At 38.4% G+C, this 18,587-nt stretch overlaps 2 protein-coding genes and 1 long non-coding RNA gene across 3 annotated transcripts; 1 reads left to right on the top strand and 2 right to left on the bottom strand.

The window, feature by feature from the left end:
- Positions 1-2,360: 2,360 nt before the first annotated feature.
- Positions 2,361-6,521, top strand: LOC117784110 (cytochrome P450 18a1). The gene is made up of 5 exons (XM_034621758.1): positions 2,361-3,014; positions 3,766-3,887; positions 4,006-4,435; positions 4,517-4,781; positions 5,511-6,521. Exons 1-5 carry the CDS (start codon positions 2,627-2,629, stop codon positions 5,917-5,919), a joined length of 1,614 nt encoding a protein of 537 aa, XP_034477649.1. The 5' UTR covers positions 2,361-2,626; the 3' UTR covers positions 5,920-6,521.
- Positions 6,522-12,280: 5,759 nt separating this feature from the next.
- Positions 12,281-14,947, bottom strand: LOC117793994 (cytochrome P450 306a1). Its single transcript, XM_034634458.1, has 3 exons — positions 14,572-14,947; positions 14,279-14,427; positions 12,281-13,344 (listed from the first exon to the last, which is right to left on the bottom strand). The coding sequence occupies exons 1-3, from the start codon at positions 14,945-14,947 to the stop codon at positions 12,286-12,288; spliced, it is 1,584 nt and encodes a 527-aa protein (XP_034490349.1). The 3' UTR covers positions 12,281-12,285.
- A 103-nt stretch (positions 14,948-15,050) lies between these two features.
- LOC117784117 lies at positions 15,051-15,294 on the bottom strand. The gene is made up of 2 exons (XR_004617404.1): positions 15,240-15,294; positions 15,051-15,189 (listed from the first exon to the last, which is right to left on the bottom strand). It is a non-coding gene; the product is annotated as an uncharacterized LOC117784117 (long non-coding RNA).
- Between the last annotated feature and the right edge of the window lie 3,293 nt (positions 15,295-18,587).

Genomic DNA, 18,587 nt, shown 5'->3' with positions numbered 1-18,587 from the left:
ACTTCTGTTTGAGTCGCATGCGAATGCCTTGGTTTTTTGAAATTGTTTGAAAATTGCGCGAAATCCACCTTAGCACCAATAATAGTGCTAATCAAGACCCATAAGTATCGTCTTTTGTCACAATAAAATTATGTTTTGGCATATGTTGATTTTTTACTTTTCACTACGAGTGTCGCATTCGACATTAGAGAATTACCCATATTGTGTTTTCGACAGAAAATATGAATATTGCGAACAAACAAAGAGATTACCGTTTGGATACCGGTGTAATGAACAGGAAAAAGGTTAATTTGCGGAATCGGGATTATTAAAGATTTGCTTGTTCCTACATATATGATCTGACCATATTTAATTGATGCCAAATAATCCAGACGCAATGAACTAACAACTTAATTGTATACACATACAAATGTGGACACAAGGGTATCTAAACTTCGTTACTTTCTAGAACAACATTTTTGTTAAGCAATTTTTTGTTTATAGTTTTTGTCCGTTTTAATTCCCAGTACATTGATAATATTTACATTGTCCAGTCTCGCATTTGGATTGTGGAACATTGGCAAATTAAATAATCTTAATAATTAATTTTTAAAGATTAGCTTTTGTTGGCTGCAGCCCTTCTTTGATTAACGTTTATCAAGGCTAACCAAATTGAAACTGACCCAAAATGTAAATTTCGAATTGATTTTTGTGCGTGCGACATTTGCTTTGATTTTGACCGGTTTGAATTGCAGGCGATCGATCAGACGATGGTCGAAAATCGAATACTATGGCAACTGCAACTGCTTCCGCTTCTGCTTTGATAGAAATAGACTATATATGTATGTATACACGGTGTTTTAAGCACTTTTAAGATAAGTATGTACATATGTAAGTAAACTGACCATGATTCACCATCTATAAGCATGTTAATATGTGCTAGTAAATGTTACGCACAGATCTTCATTTCTGGCATTTGTAAACGCTTATCAAATAAATATGTATGAACGTTGATAAGGCTGCAAGTACACCTGTCCGAGCCCAGAGAAGAGAGTTGTTATCGCTCAGACTCCGATCTCAGACTGTTAAGCGCTGAGCTATGTGTGTCCAGTGGAGGCCGAGAGCCGAGATTCCAGATCGTCTCTTGCTACTCTTGAGCTTGGCTTGCGTTCAAAAACATAAACAGAGAGCACGCGGTACTGAAGATTCACTCAAAACAAAGCTGACAAAGCTGATTGAGCAACAGCTTGATCTCAAACATGTTCGAATAGGTTCGCTGCTAATATGCAACATGTTTGCCAGCGCTTTAAAATTGAGTGAAAAGCAATGACAACGACAACGACAAAGTTTCGCTGCGCTGCGCTGCGCTGAGCTGAACTGAAGTGAGCTGCGTGTTGGAAACTTGTTAAATTGGCGCTGTCTGCTTCAATGGTCAGCGGCTAACGGGGGGAGAGGAGGGTAGCTGGCGGCAGCGGCGGTGGCAGCGGCAGCGGCCGCGGCAGCTGCGTCGTCAGTTCAAGACTGATACGAGCGCATCAAATTCAAACTGAGACGGAGGCTGAGACGGAGACTGAGACGGAGACTAATTTAAGCGAGTGATCGTGACGCCGACTGAGAGAGGGCAGCGGCGGCGACAGTGACAGTGGCAGCAGCGCCACAGCTCAATCTCCAGCAACAGCAGCAGTAGCAACAACAGTTCCCCAGCTTTTTACTATCAGATTCTGGCCCAGAGCGGGCCACAGTCAGAGCCAGAGCCAGAGTCAGAGCAAAAGCTGCGTCGCGTTGCCCGCTGCTTGAGCGAGCAGCTCAAAGACGTTGCAGACAGCGTCGCAGACGGCGGCGTCGAATCGGTCGTCGTCGTCGTCATCGTCATCGGCGTCGTCGTCGTCATCGGCGTCGTCGTCGTCGTCGTCGGCTCTGGCTTTGCTGTGCTTTGCTTCGACTGTGTCGCTGTGTCTCTGTCGCTGTGACTCTGGCTCTGGGGTGTGCGCGCTTCAGCGGCCGAGCCGCGATTGCCGTCGATCACTCGTTCGCGTTCGGCGCTGCTCGCAGAAGCGACGGCCGAGTTGTTATAAAAGTGGCAAGGACATACGCTCGAGCCATTAGTCGAAAACTATAAACGCTCGACGCGAAATCGTCTCCGGGTCTCTTCCTCTTCGACTCAAGCAAGCAACTATTTTTTTTTTTTGCTTGCTGCTTAATTTGTTTAAATGTAACCAAAAAAAAAAAATCAAGTGAAAAACGCCAAACACAAAATTTAGGAAATTAAAGAAAAAAATTAAAAAAAATTTTTTTTTTCAACAAATTAATAGAAACACCAGAAACAAAATTTCGTGAAAGAAAAATACAATTTTTTTATTCTGTTCTCTGTGCCACAAACAATAAAGACCGCAAATCAAAAAAAAAAAAAAAAAAAAACTATTTTGGTTAGGTTCAGTTGCAAGAAAAAGCAAAAGTGACAACAAATGGCTAATCAGTGCAGCAAATAAAGCAGAAAAGAAAACACACACACACACACACTCACACAGACGTAAAGCGAGTGTCCTGAGCATTAACGCCACACACACACCCACACACAGACACACAGACAGCGATCTGTCTACCAGTTCCCACCGTCCAAAATAAAAGACGCCCAAATATCTGCAACATGTTGACCGACTCGTATCTGATAAAGTTTATGCTGCGACAGCTTCAGGTGGAGCAGCAGGATGCCCAGCATCTGTTGATGGTCTTTCTCAGCTTCCTCACGCTGATCAGTCTGATGCAATGGCTGCTGCGCAATTATCGGGAGCTTCGTAAGCTGCCACCGGGTCCCTGGGGATTCCCGGTCATTGGCTATCTTCTTTTCATGGGCAACGAGAAGCACACTCGCTTCATGGAGCTGGCCAAGCGATACGGTTCCCTGTTCTCCACACGCCTGGGCAGCCAACTGACGGTCGTCATGAGTGACTACAAAATGATACGCGAATGCTTTCGCCGCGAGGAATTCACTGGTCGTCCGGATACGCCCTTTATGCAGACTCTAAATGGATACGGTAAGTAAATTGTTAAGCAGGAAAAAAAAATTGCACTTGAATTTGATTCCTGATCGCACTTGCCCTCAGAAAATCTCTCGAATCTCATCTTATCAACAAAATATTCTTATGTTATTTATTTTCGAATTTTTACTATAATTACGATGGAAATTTACAACCGATTTGCTATGTAATTTCGTTGAATCAGCAAAAAGTGTAATAAGTATAAATAAATATAGTGAGGGAGGGGACTACCAGTAGTATATATAGTTTTCTATACGAATACGTAACTTATCAGAGAATTACGAACGTATTCCAAACTGCTTATATAAAAAACAAAATTAAGAAATGAAAAAATTCGACAAACAAGAAATGCAGTTAACATTTCATTGTTGCCAGTTTTTTACTTGATTAAATGAATTTATTTTTTATTTCACTCCTTGTGGCCAGCCCTTAAAGAGCTTGTCTTTTTATTGTTTTATATAAATTGTTTTTATAAAAATTCCGATTGAAATTTAACGAGTGTTATATCTGGTATTTCGATTTAACAATCTGCAAAAGTGGGACACTGAAGAGTAGTTCTCTCCCGGTGGAGCCTACCTCAATTGAATAAAAATAAAACAACCAAAAAAAAAGTGCAGAAAAAAGAGAGGAAAAAAAGTGCAAACAAAAGAAATAAAAATTAAGTGTTAAGACAGTGGAAATCTCATTGAACGTATCGTATCGTATATTCATATCGTATCGTATCGTATCGTATCGTATCGATTTACAGGCATCATCAATAGCACCGGCAAACTGTGGAAGGATCAGCGACGCTTTCTGCACGACAAACTGCGACAATTTGGTATGACCTACATGGGCAACGGAAAGCAACAGATGCAAAAGCGCATTATGGTAAGTCGACATGAGACTTGTAGACAGTTAACAGTTAACAGTCAACAGTCAACAGTTAACTAAATGAGCAACTCGAACCTTGTCGGCATTGTCTTATGACCGCTTTCTCAACAAACAGACGGAGGTTCACGAATTCATTGGCCATTTGCATGCGAGTGATGGTCAGCCAATTGATTTATCACCGGTCATCTCGTTGGCGGTTAGCAATGTCATCTGCAGCCTGATGATGTCGACACGCTTCACTATCGATGATCCCAAATTCAGACGCTTCAACTTCCTCATCGAGGAGGGCATGCGTCTCTTTGGCGAGATCCACACCGTTGACTACATACCGACGCTGCAGTGTTTCCCCAGCATATCGACGGCCAAGAACAAGATTGCACAGAATCGGGCTGAGATGCAAAAGTTCTATCAGGATGTCATCGATGAGCACAAGCGCAGCTTTGATCCCAACAATATCCGAGATCTTGTCGACTATTATCTGTGTGAGATCGAGAAGGCCAAGGCCGAGGGCACAGATGCGGAGCTTTTCGATGGCAAAAATCATGGTAAGTACTCGTACATGTCACCCCATCAATATATTGTGAGTAAAGGATTAATTTCCTATTATTTTGCTTTGATCGGAACAGAGGAACAGCTGGTGCAGGTGATCATCGATCTATTCTCAGCGGGCATGGAGACAATAAAGACAACGCTGCAGTGGATCAATGTGTTTATGCTGCGCAATCCCAAGGAGATGCGACGAGTGCAAGATGAGCTCGATCAGGTTGTTGGTCGCCATCGATTGCCCACAATTGAGGATCTGCAATATTTGCCCATCACTGAATCAACAATACTCGAATCTATGCGACGATCCAGCATTGTGCCATTGGCCACCACACACTCGCCTACAAGGTACGTGTAAATGAAATGAACAAAAAACGATCCAACAACTATGTATCGACGACTCGACTCAGCTATCGGTCATTGGTATCATCGGGTATCATCGGTTGTCAGCTATCAGTATGGCACGCCCACTTTATTCTCATTGCATTCGCATTGAGCATGTTGTGCGTAACATGCAAATGACGACAACGACGAGGTCCATTTGTTCGTTCGTTCATTCACACCACGAATGGAAAATGGCATCAGAGATTGCACATTCATTGTCGTTATGTGAATCGATCGGACCTGGTGGAGGGACCCAGTCGGATGAATACAGAATAGAAAATACATAATATAGAATACTCTGACTCCAATCAGATGACACTGGCACTGGCAACTGATTGCAATCGACGAACTGGGGGAACTACGTACTGTAAACTGGCCACTTGTCTCATTCCCTCATCTCTCGCATTCAGCTGGACAGCGTCATCAGTTTTTCCGTTTCTTTGGAAGCGCTTCCTTTGCATCTTTGCATCGCGGCTTGTCCCAGTTTCGGTTCTACGCACTTGATATACTGATTAGAGGCATGTCAGCTGATAACCGACCCCACCAAACAGAACCGCTATAAGAAAATGAATTAATTAAAAACAATGAAACAATGAGCACTATAAATAAGAAACTGCAGTAAAACATTTGGACTAACCAGCAACTCTTCCCGTTTCCGTTCCGTTTCCGTTCCTTTCTCTTTTTCCATTGCAGAGATGTCGAACTGAATGGCTACACAATTCCGGCTGGCTCACATGTTATTCCGCTAATCAATAGCGTACACATGGATCCCAATCTGTGGGAAAAGCCCGAGGAGTTTCGTCCCGCCCGCTTCATCGATACGGAGGGCAAGGTGCGCAAGCCTGAGTACTTTATACCCTTCGGTGTGGGTCGACGCATGTGCCTCGGCGATGTATTGGCGCGCATGGAGCTCTTCTTGTTCTTCTCATCGTTCATGCACTGTTTCGACATTGCGATACCTGAGGGTCAACCCCTGCCAAGTCTCAAGGGCAATGTTGGCGCAACCATAACGCCCGAGTCCTTCAAGGTCTGCCTCAAGCGTCGTCCACTGGCACCCACTGCCACAGAGCCGCAGCAGGTGCGCAATGTGGGCTCCAACTGAACTGAATCATCAATATGCCACATAGATTCAGAAGAGCACGGTTTTGTTCCTAGACACACAACACGTTTATTTTTATTATTTTTATATATTTGTATGTACAATGTATCTATGACAAAACTTAAATTAAGTTCAACTTAAGTAAATTTCTAAGTGGAAAGTTTTCCAAATGACAAATGAGAGAAGTGCTTAGCACTACACAAACAACAAAAACAACAACACCATTACATATGTACACGTGAGTGTGCGTGTCTTATAATTGAAGATGGTATTAGTGCATACACTATGTGTGTACTGTATCTGGGTGTAGCTGCTTTTCTTATGCAGAACGAATTCCATTATTTCAAACCCAAGAAGCTGTGTTCAGTTAATTATTAATTACTTGGTAGTCTAGCTCGTAAGTCTTATCAATTAAATAGCCATTTAATTAGCCAAGTTAGTTATTCGTTTTATTATTATATTTGTTTTGTCTTTCTGATATTCAATTATTTTATCTTAGCATCAAATTAGATAATTAGTTGATGTTTTTCATTATATTATACATCCAACAAAACGAACTGTGGTTTAGTTTTATGAGCACAAACAGAAAAAATAGGCAACAAATTTAAGAAAATGTATTAAAAACAATAATAAAGTAAAGCCTTGTTACGAATGATTCCAAAAAAATCACAAAAGTTGTTTGTTTCATTTGTTGGCAACAGTAAATGAATTAAAATTAATAAAAATAATAAATATTAAGTCGCAGCAACGCCAAAAGTATAGCTTAAAACATTGCTTGCATCATAAAAATATTTTTTTTTCTCACATTTCTTTTTATCTTTTTTTTACTGATGGTAAGGTATTGAGTCTGCTACCATATCAAAGACATTACGGGCTGGAGTGTTCACTTCCATACGTACAATGAGACACAGACAGCAAAGTGTTAAGAATGCAATATCTTTTTCGAACCGAAAAAAAGGTTCAGATCTGGTTCGCTGGGTAAATAATATCAAAGGTTCGGCTCATAATCAATTTTGGTTAGCCTAAAAGCCCGAACCGAACTGGTTAAGCGATTCAGAACCGCCTTAAATAAAATTGCTTAAAAAGACAAAAAAATGCCCATTTATTGATTTCTATAAGATATAGTCATCCGATAAAGCCGATTTCGAGATATGTACTGCATGCAGCAAAAAAACTGACCTGTGCAAAAGTTTCATCGAGATAGCTTCGAAACGAGGACTACTCAGGTCGTTGTCCTAATGAAGAATACTCGTATGTATTGTTTATAGAGGCGCCATGCCTCCTTTAATGCGTTACATATTTCGTTACAAAATTTTATTTCCTCAACAAGCGTATAAACATCAATGTGGAGCAAAAATATATTACTGTACTATTTCAATATTTCGGACACTTGTTAATTCGGACAGCCTGATTATTCGGATACTCAATTTGTATCTATAAAATATTCTGTAACCCGGCACCATACGAATTTGTTGATTCTGGAAAAGAATAAAAGTAGCAAAAATATGTGCATGTGAAGGCATTTCAACTGCAGTGAACGCAAATTATATGGTCTTGGCGTATTATTCTCTCTTTTAAGACCTATAGTATGGGTCGTTAACCCCTTCTTTGCTTCTAGTTATCAGTACCTGCTAAGTGACATGATACCTTCTTATACAAATCAGACTACTACATTTTTTCACTGTTTGTACGGAGCAGTTATGATCACACTTTTTGAAAAAATTTGAAATTTTTGTTGTTGGAAATTTTCTGCCGAATGCAAGATGTATATCGAAATATCGACAGCTCGATTTTCGCGGAAGCGATTATCGAGTACTTAAACTCGATGATTTTTTGGACGATCTATCGAGTTGATTAAATCGATTTCCATAATAAATCGACAACTCACGGGGGCTTGTTCATCATTTTTTGATGATCGCTTGTAATAAATAAACTAGAAAATTGTCAAAGTTTGAATAAGGCATGAAAACGATGCAAAAAATATAAGATTTCCAAAAAAATGTACGAGTGTATTTTGTGATTACTATTACGTTTTCAAATTAAACTTTTTTTTTTTTTTTAAATCGATTATTGCAACTTGATCTACTATATTCCAAAATCGATAACTCGATTCTTATTTTTGGAAATTTTCTATTTCGATATAAAACTCGATCTAGAGTTTGGATTTACATCACTAGTAGAAACAAATTTATATAATATACAATTTTTTGTAAACAAAAAAAAACGATTAATTATATTCAAGCTGCTCGCTGTCACTGCGGACGGCAGCTCGCGTTAGTGACGAAAGCATCACGAAGGGTGCGAAAGGCGACTAACAATATATACAGCTAAGTTGGAAAATTTGCTACAACTGTCCGATCAGATCGAGTTATATACCGATCGAAAGGTTTAGTCCTAACTTACAAAATGGCATACTAAAACTCTTCGAATTCACATAGGTCATGAAATACGGGGGTGTAAGTGGGAGGAGAAAAATTTATATGATCGCAGCTTATGGAGCCGTTGGGGCTTTTTGGTACAATTTCTTATTTATTTATTTATTTATTTTATTTAATTTATGGCCCAAATCCGACAACTGGTTCAAAGGATAACTAAATTTATATTTTGAATGGTCATCTCAAAATGAAATAAAAAGTCAGTTTGTTTGTTTGTTTGTTTGTCTGTTTGTATCAAAGCGCTAAAATAGCTTAGATGTAATGATGGGACTTATACCTTTTCGAAAAGCTAGAAATGTTTGCTCTACGACTTTTTGAAAAAACCACTAGTTTAGCGGGAAAGCGCAAAATCTCGCTAAAATTGAAACCTCAACAGTTTCAAAACCATAGAAGCTACAGATATGTTCTATTAATCATTGAAAAGGTGTGTTTGAGGGCTTTTATGCGTTCCCTTAAACGAAGTTCTCAGGTAACATTTTACAGGTGATATAATAGTTTTCAGCATACATTTTGGCGATAAAACGGCTCTAACGATTCTGTTAAAATATGTTGTAATAAGTACAATTTCACGTTTTTGGGTATTTGAAACATAAATTTTGGCTGAGGGGTTTGGAAGATATTAATTAAGATAATAATTAATAAAAAAAAAAGCGAAAATTGGCATTCGGCACTGCGCAAAAGTTATTTTTATGTACAAAAAAGCTCACCCTTTTTGCTCACAGTGCACAATGCCAATTTTCGCTTTTTTTTATTAATTTATATTTTTATTTAAAATTTTTAGATTAAACTGAATTTTGTTCGTCACAAAATTGGATTTCAGAAATTGTGGGGCTACAAATTGCTTTTGTCACTAGAGTTTTACCTCGTGCAGAGGTTTTTTTTGTGGGATTTTCCCTGCTTCCCTGCAATTGGACTTTGGAAAAATCGCCAAATTTGGCAAAGGAATAAATCTAAACTTGGCCGGAAAAAATCAGATTTGGCGTTAAAAGGAAACATTTAGCGGAAAAAATGTCAGATTTGGTAGGAAAATTCGAGATTTTGCGTGCATTATATAAACTGTGAGTTTGGTTGATATAACTTAAGAAACAAAAAAGTTTTTCATACTAAAGGTTAATTTGATACCGATTGTTCCTATGGCAGCTATATGATAAAGTCATTCGATTTTGACTAAATTTGGTCAGTTTGTAACAGGCAGTCCCAAATACCTAATCGTTAAGTCTGGTTGATATAACTTAAGAAACAAAAAAGCTTTTCGTAATAAAAGTAAATTTGAATCAGACGGTTCCTCTGGCAGCTATATGATGTAGTCATCTGATTTTGACCAAATTTGGTCAGGGTGAAACAGCAGTCCCAAATACATAATCTATGAATTTGGTTTATATAACTTAAGAAACAAAAAAATGTTTCGTGCTAACAGTTAATTTGAAACCGATTGTTCCTATTGCAGCAAATTTGGTGGGTATGTAACAGGCAGTCCCAAATGTTTATTCTGTGACATAGTTGAGATGGTTGAGATAGCTCTAAAATTAACAAAAATTTTCATACTAAGCAGTTTCCTCAAAGTGTGAAGTTTGACCCGAGTTTGACGCCCTTGCAATTTGAATTTCGCAAAACGCTGTCTTATTGCACGATAAAATGAAAATGTCAGCCTTTTAGGTCCAATGGTTTGGGCTGTGCAATGATCAGTGAGTCAGTCAGTCAGTCAGGTCAAGCTATTTATACCCTGAGCCCATTGAAAATTGGCAAAATAGGGTATAATGTGTTTGGCAGAATGTATGTAACAGGCAGAAGGGGACGTGGCAGACCCCACTAAGTATATGTATCAGGATCAACAGCCGAGTCGATTGAGCCAGGGGGCTCCTCTTTGGTATATCTGTTCAAATTTGGTTCAAATCGGCTCACTATATCATATATCTGTCATAGGAACAATTGGGGTAAAATTCCCCCTTAGTATGAAAAACTTTTTTGAGATATCTTAACCAAACTCACAGAATAAGCATATAAGTTGGTTCTGTACATCCTGACCAAATTTGGTACAAATCGGTTTACTTTACCATATAGCTGCCATAGGAACAATTATATTTTATGAACAAAACAATACCGAAATAATAATAAAATGTATGGAAAAACCCTGTGCCCTGTCGGTTTTACCGTTACCATTGAAAGCAATGGTTTCTTTTTTTCAGGAACACCAATAATTGCTTTTCGGTTGCTCTATCCCTCTTATAAATTTGTAGAACACACCTAATAGGTATTATTATTTTATTTGAAAATCAATTTTGTTTTATTCAATAATTTTGGGGCATATAATATTGCTTTTTCTATGCTTTTTTTAAAGAAAATTTTTAGAACATGCCTGAATGCTCTTTTAAGATTATGTTTGGTGAGTGCGTAAAGCTTCTCTCCGAAAAAGCCTTAACTTATAAAGTTTTGCAAAAAATTCACGACTACTAATACGTTTAACTAATGATAGTTGAAGTTTGAAATAATTTAATGGCAGTCGACTTCAGTGACTTCGTAAATACATATTCTATATCAAAACTAGTGGGCCGGTGCTACAGTCGAGCATACTCGACTGACGGAGACCCCGCACTTACTATGGCAATAACTAATAATGGAAAAAATTACAAAAATATTTAGTTTACTTAAATGCATATTCTATCGGATTAATAACGATGTCTTATAAAACATAAAAGATTTTCATACTAAGACTTGATTTTCGCCCGATCGGTCCTATAACAGCTATATGATATAGTGGTCCGATTTGAACCAACTTCAGTAAGGATGCATAAGACTAACTTAAATGCATATTCTATAAGTTTGGTTACGATGTCTTATAAAACAAAAAAGTTTTTCAAACTAAGACTTGATTTTCGTCCGATCGGTCCTATGACAGCTATATGATATAGTAGTCCGATTTGAGCCAATTTTGAACTGGCTATATAAAGCCAAGTTTTATGTATATTCTCTTAGTTTGGTTACGATATCTCATAAAACAAACAAGTTTTTCATACTAAGACTTGATTTTTCGATAGCAAATAGTAACGTGGAATTCAGAACAGCTCGGTTTAGTCATTGCCGCTCGATTTTGTGCAGCACTATTTTATAGATGTTATTAAAAAAATTCTTTTAAAATATACTTCAACTTTAAACAGTTGAAGTAGTGATTTTAAACGATTCTAAATATGTTCAAGGTTATTTAAATGTCAGTTTATTGTTTTAGGGAATTATTTTAATGCTTTATGTAGCATTTACTTTTGATTCCGCTCGCTCAACATCACACGTTTTGAAAACGACAATTCATGTCGATTTGCGGAATTCGGAACAGCAATCAATTCGATTTGCAGCATATTCACTCGTTTTTGAAATTCGGAACATTCCCGATTATGTACCTGTTATTAAAAATGGAAAATGATAAGTTTTTTAGTCATTTATATTGTAAATTTTATTAAAAAAAAATTATGTTTTATTTTTATTCTTCACTTTACAATCACCGATTAATATTCTATTAATATATAGAAATAATTACAAAATATACATTTAAATGTTAAACTATCCAATATAATGAATTATTTTCATTGCTTATGTGTTTAATCGAAATATATTTTGAAGAAACAAACGTCCCAAAGTGCAATTATTATTATTTTTTAACTTTATTCTCTTAAGGTATTGAATATAATAAACTTTGCCAAAATATTTTAAGATTTAATGACAAACAACGTAAAAAAAAAAAATGTTCACAAAAAATCAATGGAAAATTAATGAGAAAATTATAATCAAGTAAAATATTCCATCTTTAATTTTGATTTTCTATGCCTTCTCCAGCTACATCTCGCTTTTCAAATTGGACTCTTTGTTCATGTTCTCCTGCTATTCGTTCTTCCTTTGCAGTTTTCTATCTTGTTCCAGCTCGTTCTCTTGTGTACTCCATATTCTACTCGTCTTCGTTTAGCTCTTTCTGCATTTTCGTCTCTTTCAGCAAGTCAAAACGAAGTTTGTAGTGTGTCGGTGTCAAGGTGATGCCGCATTCACCATCCATGCTCACCTGCCCATCCTCCTTAGTGGACAGCTGCACATGAAAGCGACGCAATATGCGACCTGTGAAGAGGGTGAGCATCATGCGAGCCAACTCATCGCCTGGACACATACGCTTGCCCGTTTGGAAGGGTATAAACTGCGCTGGAACAGTGTACTCGCCATTAGCATTGATAAACCGCTCCGGACGGAACTGCTCTGGCTCGGGCCATACCTCTGGATTCATGTGGATAGCCCATTGCAGTATGAGTATCATGCTCCCACGTTCGAGGAAGTAGTCGCCCACAGTAATGTCACGCTCGACGCCGTGTGGTATGCCCAGCGGCACCACGGATCTGATGCGTTGCACCTCGGAGAGGCAGGCACGGAGATACACAATCGAGTCTAGTTCGGATAATGTGGGTAACTCGCTGAGCTGCTGCAGCTCATCCTGCAGACGCTGTTGACAACGCTGCTCACGTGCCATATAGAGCAGGAACCATCGGAGTGTGGCCAGTGAGGTGTCCACGCCGGCGCCAAAGAGATCAGCCAACAGATGACGCAGCTGATCATCGCAATAGAGATCCGAGAACGGTTGACGTTCACCCAAAAAGCAGTCGAGTATACTTTGGGGCTGCTTGGCTGGCAGTTGCTGTTCCATATGCAGCTCCATCTGTTTCTCACAACGTTGGATAATACGATCGTAGAGTTGATGGGTTTTGGCCTTTCCATCGAGTAGAAAGCGAATATTGCGCTTGTTGCCCGGCAAATGACGAAGCCAGGGCAAAAAGTTGACCACTGCCGAGACGCCGATCAGTTTGACACCCTCCTCCTGTAACTGCTGCAGATATAGCCAGTCGGGATCGTTACGCTTATAGGTCTCGCCAAAGACCAGATCATTGATAACATTGCCCAGTGAGTGTTGAAGCGCAGGCAGCGGATCCAGTACGCCAACTTTCAGTGCTTCCGTCTCGTATGACTGTCAATAAGAAGCAGAAACGAAAGAACAGATACAGGTACGAAATACCAGAAATGAGATATGTATGGGATATGAAATATAAGTGAGATCGAGACTGCAACCAAGACCGAGAACTGAGTGAAAAGTGCCAAAGCGAGAGGTAAAACACAACAAAAAAAAAAACAAGTGGGAAAGGCTATAGTCGAGATCCCGACCATAGGATACCCGTTACTTATTTCAATATATATAAAATGCTTTAAAAACATTACTTGTATTACTTTGAAAACATTTAATAGCCATAACTACCATTCTACTTGTCCGATCTTGATGCGATTCAGTGGTATAATAGATAATCTTACTAGATAATTTTAATTATCATAAAAACTGTATTATCTTAAAAACCAAATTTGATTGCTCTACCTTTTATGGTCTCTGAGATCTAGGCGCTCACACAGACGGACAGACGGACAGACGGACGGACAGACACACATGGCTATATCGGCTATATATCGGCTGTTGATGCTGATCAAGAATATATATACTCTATAGGGTCGAAGATGCCTTCTTCTCCCTGTTACATACATTTCAACGAACACAATATACCCTTTTGCTTATTTTTTAAGTAAAGGGGATAAAGAGTTAAAGGCAAAGCAACAAAAACATTCAGTAAAACAACAAAATTAGCAAATTTAAAATGTATGCGTCGTCGCTGTCGTTGTTGTTATTGTCATAGCAGCAGCACTAAACACTGAGATCGCCAAGTGATGATCACAACGGAAAGTGAATGTCCCACCAACGACAGCAACAGCAACAGCAAGAGCAACAAAAACGCAGACAACGATGACGATGACGATGACGCGTAGGACCTTCACTTTCATGATTCTTGGAATTTCTCGCGCGGGCCAGTTATCCAATTAGTCAGAGAGTACTGACTCCAGACACGAAAGAGACTTACCTGGAGGCACTCGTTAACGCGCCGTCCAATGCGCTGCTCCAGGTGCGCACGCGTCTCGCACTGTTTGCGCGTCATGCCCAGCGCCTTAAGCCAATCTATGAGCTGACGTCTCTGGTATTTCCAGATGGTGCCGGCGGCTCCAACGATGCCTGTGAGTGCGATTGAGAGTGCGTTACGATACCGAGAACGAGTCGAGTAGAACAAAGTACAATTTTAAGTTAGTTGCTGTTTTAAGTTATTCATTTTGTACTCGTCTCGTGTCTGTCCGGTCAATTCGGTCACTTGTCACTCACCATAGCCTTTCATAATGCCGTGCGTCACATAGAGTGGAGCACGTGCCGTCAGCTCCTCATGGCGCAGAAACTCACGCACTAAAGTCGCATCCGATAGGACGACAGCTCGCACCTTGCCCATGCTCAGCTGATAGATTCCGCCATAGCGTTTGGCCAGCGCCTGTAGCGACTTATGGGGCGCACTCTTGTCCAGGAATGGTAAATAGCCCACTAGAGGCAGACCCCATGGTCCTGGCGGTGTCCGACCGAAGAGTCGCGCATTGCGATGCTGGCATATCAATGAAACGATTATAATGATAACAGCGAGCAGCACGCAAGTCACCAAGATTCCCTTTTGATCCGATAAAGTTGGCTCAGTTCCACGAGTCTCTGTCATATTTGAAGTGATATATGTATGTGCATCAGTTAGGTAAGTTGGGTATGTTGGTATTTCTCCCTATTCAACGTCTGTTCGGTAACGAGGCTCTTCAATTACTGGATTTTTTTTTAGAATTTGAAACGCGTCTGGCAACAGAGCCACACATGCAGACAACTGACGACAGACGGTAGACGGTAGACGACGGACTGTAGACGACGGACAGTCGAAGGCCGCACAGCGGTAGTTCATATGCACACTTACTGTTACAGATTGAACGAGTACAGATACATTAATATACACGAGTACATACTCATATGCCAGAAGGTTCGCTTCTTCCTTTGTTGGCCAAAGTAAAATCCGAAACTGAGACTGAAACATGCAAAATATTCTACTCGTATATATGTACATATGTAAATAAATGTATTTGCACACCATTCACCCACACACACACACACACACACATACATACACAGTGCGCATTTGTATCGCATTCGAATAAAGCTATCGCAATTCGAATTCGATCCACGAGCAATTGATTGAATCTGGATCTGCTGCATATCATTTACATTGATGTATCTTACATTAATTTGACATAATTTTCATCCCATTTTTAAAGAATTTTGTTTACAGGAAAAACTAGTAAGAAAGGCTGCTGTCAAGCCCTGTTCTTAATTTTCTAAAATATAATACCACATTACGGTAAAAAAGCAATTATTATATAAATTATATAATGTCAACAGCATAATTCAACATTACACATAAATAAACCAGTGATGTTATATGCTAAGTGCCTACATTGTTTTTATCAATCCACTATAAATGAAACAAAAATTAAAAAAAAAAAAAAATGTAAATAAACTTGGTCTGCCAATGGTATCCAGAAACCTAAATAGCAGTTTTAAAGTCTCTAGCTTTTATGATTTTTGAGATCGACGCGTTCAAGCAGACGGACGGACGGACGGACGGACAGACAGACGGACATGGCTCAATCGACTTGGCTGTTGATCCTGATCAAGAATATATATACTTTGGGGGGTCTGCCACGCCCTCTCTGCCTGTTACATACATTCTGCTAAACACATTATACCATTTTTTGCCCATTTTTAATGGGCTCAGGGATAAAAATAAAATATATTTAAAAAAATGTTGAAAAAATTTTTTATTTTTAAAAATAAAAAATAAAATGTAGAGGAAAAATTGACAAATTTATACAAATATAAAAAAAAATATTACATATTTCGTTTGAAAGTTATTAATTATTGCTTGCCAGATTAACAAAATTGACCAAAAGTTTGGTGGTTTGCAGCCTTGCTTTCGATACGTCTATTAAGATACACACAGATTTTAATATTAAATGGTAAGGAATAAATACAAAATCCAAGCTATTTACAAATAGATTTGTAGCCATTGTTGGCGATTCGTCAATCACACTGAAGACGTATGTGGTCGCGATACAAAGGCAGCAGTTTATATACCAAATAGTGAAACTTCTCGATCGTATCGTCTAGAAATAGGAGATTCATCACCAGCGGCTCTAGCGGCTTAAGGACACTTCCTAGAGTTAGCTGGTGTAGGCTGTGAGCGCAGTACAGCATCTCGATGAGGTAGTAGGCCTTCTTGCGCGGCATCTCGAGGCTCTCCTGCTGCAGGTAGATGGTAAAACTTACCCGGGCATTGTTGTCTTCAGCATGTGTCCTTTGCTTGGATAGTGCAGTTCAATGTAGTTGTTTACGGAGTTCCACTTTAGTAGAGGCGCATGATCACTGTAGTACTGCAGCCATTTTATATGCATCTGAAATCCTTCATGCCCAGGTGAGACAACAGCTCTGCCTCCACAAGCGATCGAAGTTTCTTCCTTAGAAATTGTATCGCATGATCCCGTTGATTGACCAGCTTCATGACGAACAAGTTCCCTTTTCAGCTTATTTTTTTTTTTTTTGTGTATAGTTATTTTTTCCATTAAATTTGTGTGTTTATGTGTGGATTAAAATTTTCATGCTGAGTTGATGAGAAATTTTTTATTTGCACTGTGATTCCACCATGGCTGAATCCACGTTTTTTGAAGAAATTTGTGAACACTCGCTCACTTCCATACAAAATCGTAGACATGGAAAATCATCCAAAATAAAAACCTGTGATGAATTGAACACTATTAATGCCTAGGAACTTTTTAGCCTTACTCAGAAAAAAAAAAAATTCCAAAATCAAATTTAAAATTCTTGATTTTAGCACGTACTTTTAAGTAAGCTTTCGGTAGATAAAATGGGAACGATATTAAAAAGTCAACATTAAACAAGTTAAAGAAGCCTAAAATATTTGATCTAACTGAAAACAAATCTTTCAGAACCCCGGAAATAAAAATATTGTTAAGAGAAATAAAGCTTGATTGAAGTATTTTGTACTTGGTTTAAAACCGCCCCAGGCGCTTAGATATTAGGGGCGCCGATTTTTCAAAAAGAGTTTGAACTTAGAAAAAATTGTATGGGTTGAGCCAGAAATTAAATAAATCAGACAACGAAAAGTGCGAAGACAATTTTAATATGTGGCTGCAGATGAGAACAAAAACATACCAGAAACTGCAACATTTTGAATTCCATTTTTAGACTCAATCGACCCCATCATTTAGCAACTAAAATTGAGATTTGAGGCACTTTTTATTGTTTCTGATGATTTGAATAAACAGGGCAAATATGGGTAAAGTAATTTATGATTTTGATTTCAAAAAAACTAACAATTAATAACTCAATTTGGGAGACCTGAAATCAATTTTACAATTTTAGAAATAACAAACCATTATAAAATTAAAGTTTAAAATTCTTAATTTTATCATGTATTTTTAAAGTATGTATTCAGGATGTTATTGTTTTATTCAGACAATATGCGGATAAAATGGTAACGACTCAGCATTTTAAAAGTCAAAGAAGTCTAAAATATTTGATATAACTAGAAAAAACATGGGCTGACGTGGGCCTGGCCAAATTTAAAAATTAACTTCCGATAGGTCAACATCCTGAGAGTATTGTCACCCAATTTGGTTCCTCTAGCTCGAATAGTCTAGGAGATAAAAGTGTTCAAACTGGTATACCATAATCTGTCACAAATCTAATAGTACCCATTTTTATGCAACAATCTAATTATCATGTTATAAGTTTATATATTGTAGTAACATTTAATTAATTTTAGGAAACATTTTTGACACTGGAGTTGTCAATTTAATATGTTTTTAAAGGAATTATCTTTGTTTTGTTTATTTTCTTAAAAAATGTGTTGCTAAAAAGAAATTGTAGGGGGTGGAGGGGGCGCCGTCAAAATCTTTGCCCCGGGAGCAACTTTTCGTCACAACGGCGCTGAGTCAGATAATAAAATATGTAAATTTGTTTGTTATATGCATATTTAAAAAAATTGTTTCGCTTCGCTCGCGGTGAGGTACGGCTTCAGTCGAGCACGCTCGACAATAGGACACCATGAGCACAGGTACTCTTTTTTAAATGTTGATTTTCGACCAATTGTTTCTGTGGCAGCTATGTGATATATGGAGCCGATCGGAATCCATTTTGGTCAGAATGTACAAAACCAACATTAATGCGTATTCTATCAGTTTGGTTAGGATGTCTTAAAAAACAAAAAACTTGTTCATACTAGAACTTGATTTTCTACC

The sequence above is a fragment of the Drosophila innubila genome, chromosome X, assembly GCF_004354385.1.
Source record: "Drosophila innubila isolate TH190305 chromosome X, UK_Dinn_1.0, whole genome shotgun sequence".
Lineage (NCBI taxonomy): Eukaryota > Metazoa > Arthropoda > Insecta > Diptera > Drosophilidae > Drosophila > Drosophila innubila.
The sequence above is the reverse complement of the archived record's forward strand: the minus strand, read 5'-3'. Positions and strand labels throughout refer to the sequence as shown.

Bases quoted from the DNA above. Each gene is read 5' to 3' on its own strand.
- LOC117784110 (XM_034621758.1), top strand. From the start codon at position 2,627: ATGTTGACCGACTCGTATCTGATAAAGTTTATGCTGCGACAGCTTCAG. The intron at 3,015-3,765 runs GTAAGTAAATTG...ATCGATTTACAG, and splicing joins GCAGACTCTAAATGGATACG to GCATCATCAATAGCACCGGC. The intron at 4,436-4,516 runs GTAAGTACTCGT...TGATCGGAACAG, and splicing joins TTTCGATGGCAAAAATCATG to AGGAACAGCTGGTGCAGGTG.
- LOC117793994 (XM_034634458.1), bottom strand. From the start codon at position 14,947: ATGACAGAGACTCGTGGAACTGAGCCAACTTTATCGGATCAAAAGGGA. The intron at 14,428-14,571 runs GTGAGTGACAAG...TCGCACTCACAG, and splicing joins CGGCATTATGAAAGGCTATG to GCATCGTTGGAGCCGCCGGC. The intron at 13,345-14,278 runs GTAAGTCTCTTT...TCTTATTGACAG, and splicing joins GCGTTAACGAGTGCCTCCAG to TCATACGAGACGGAAGCACT.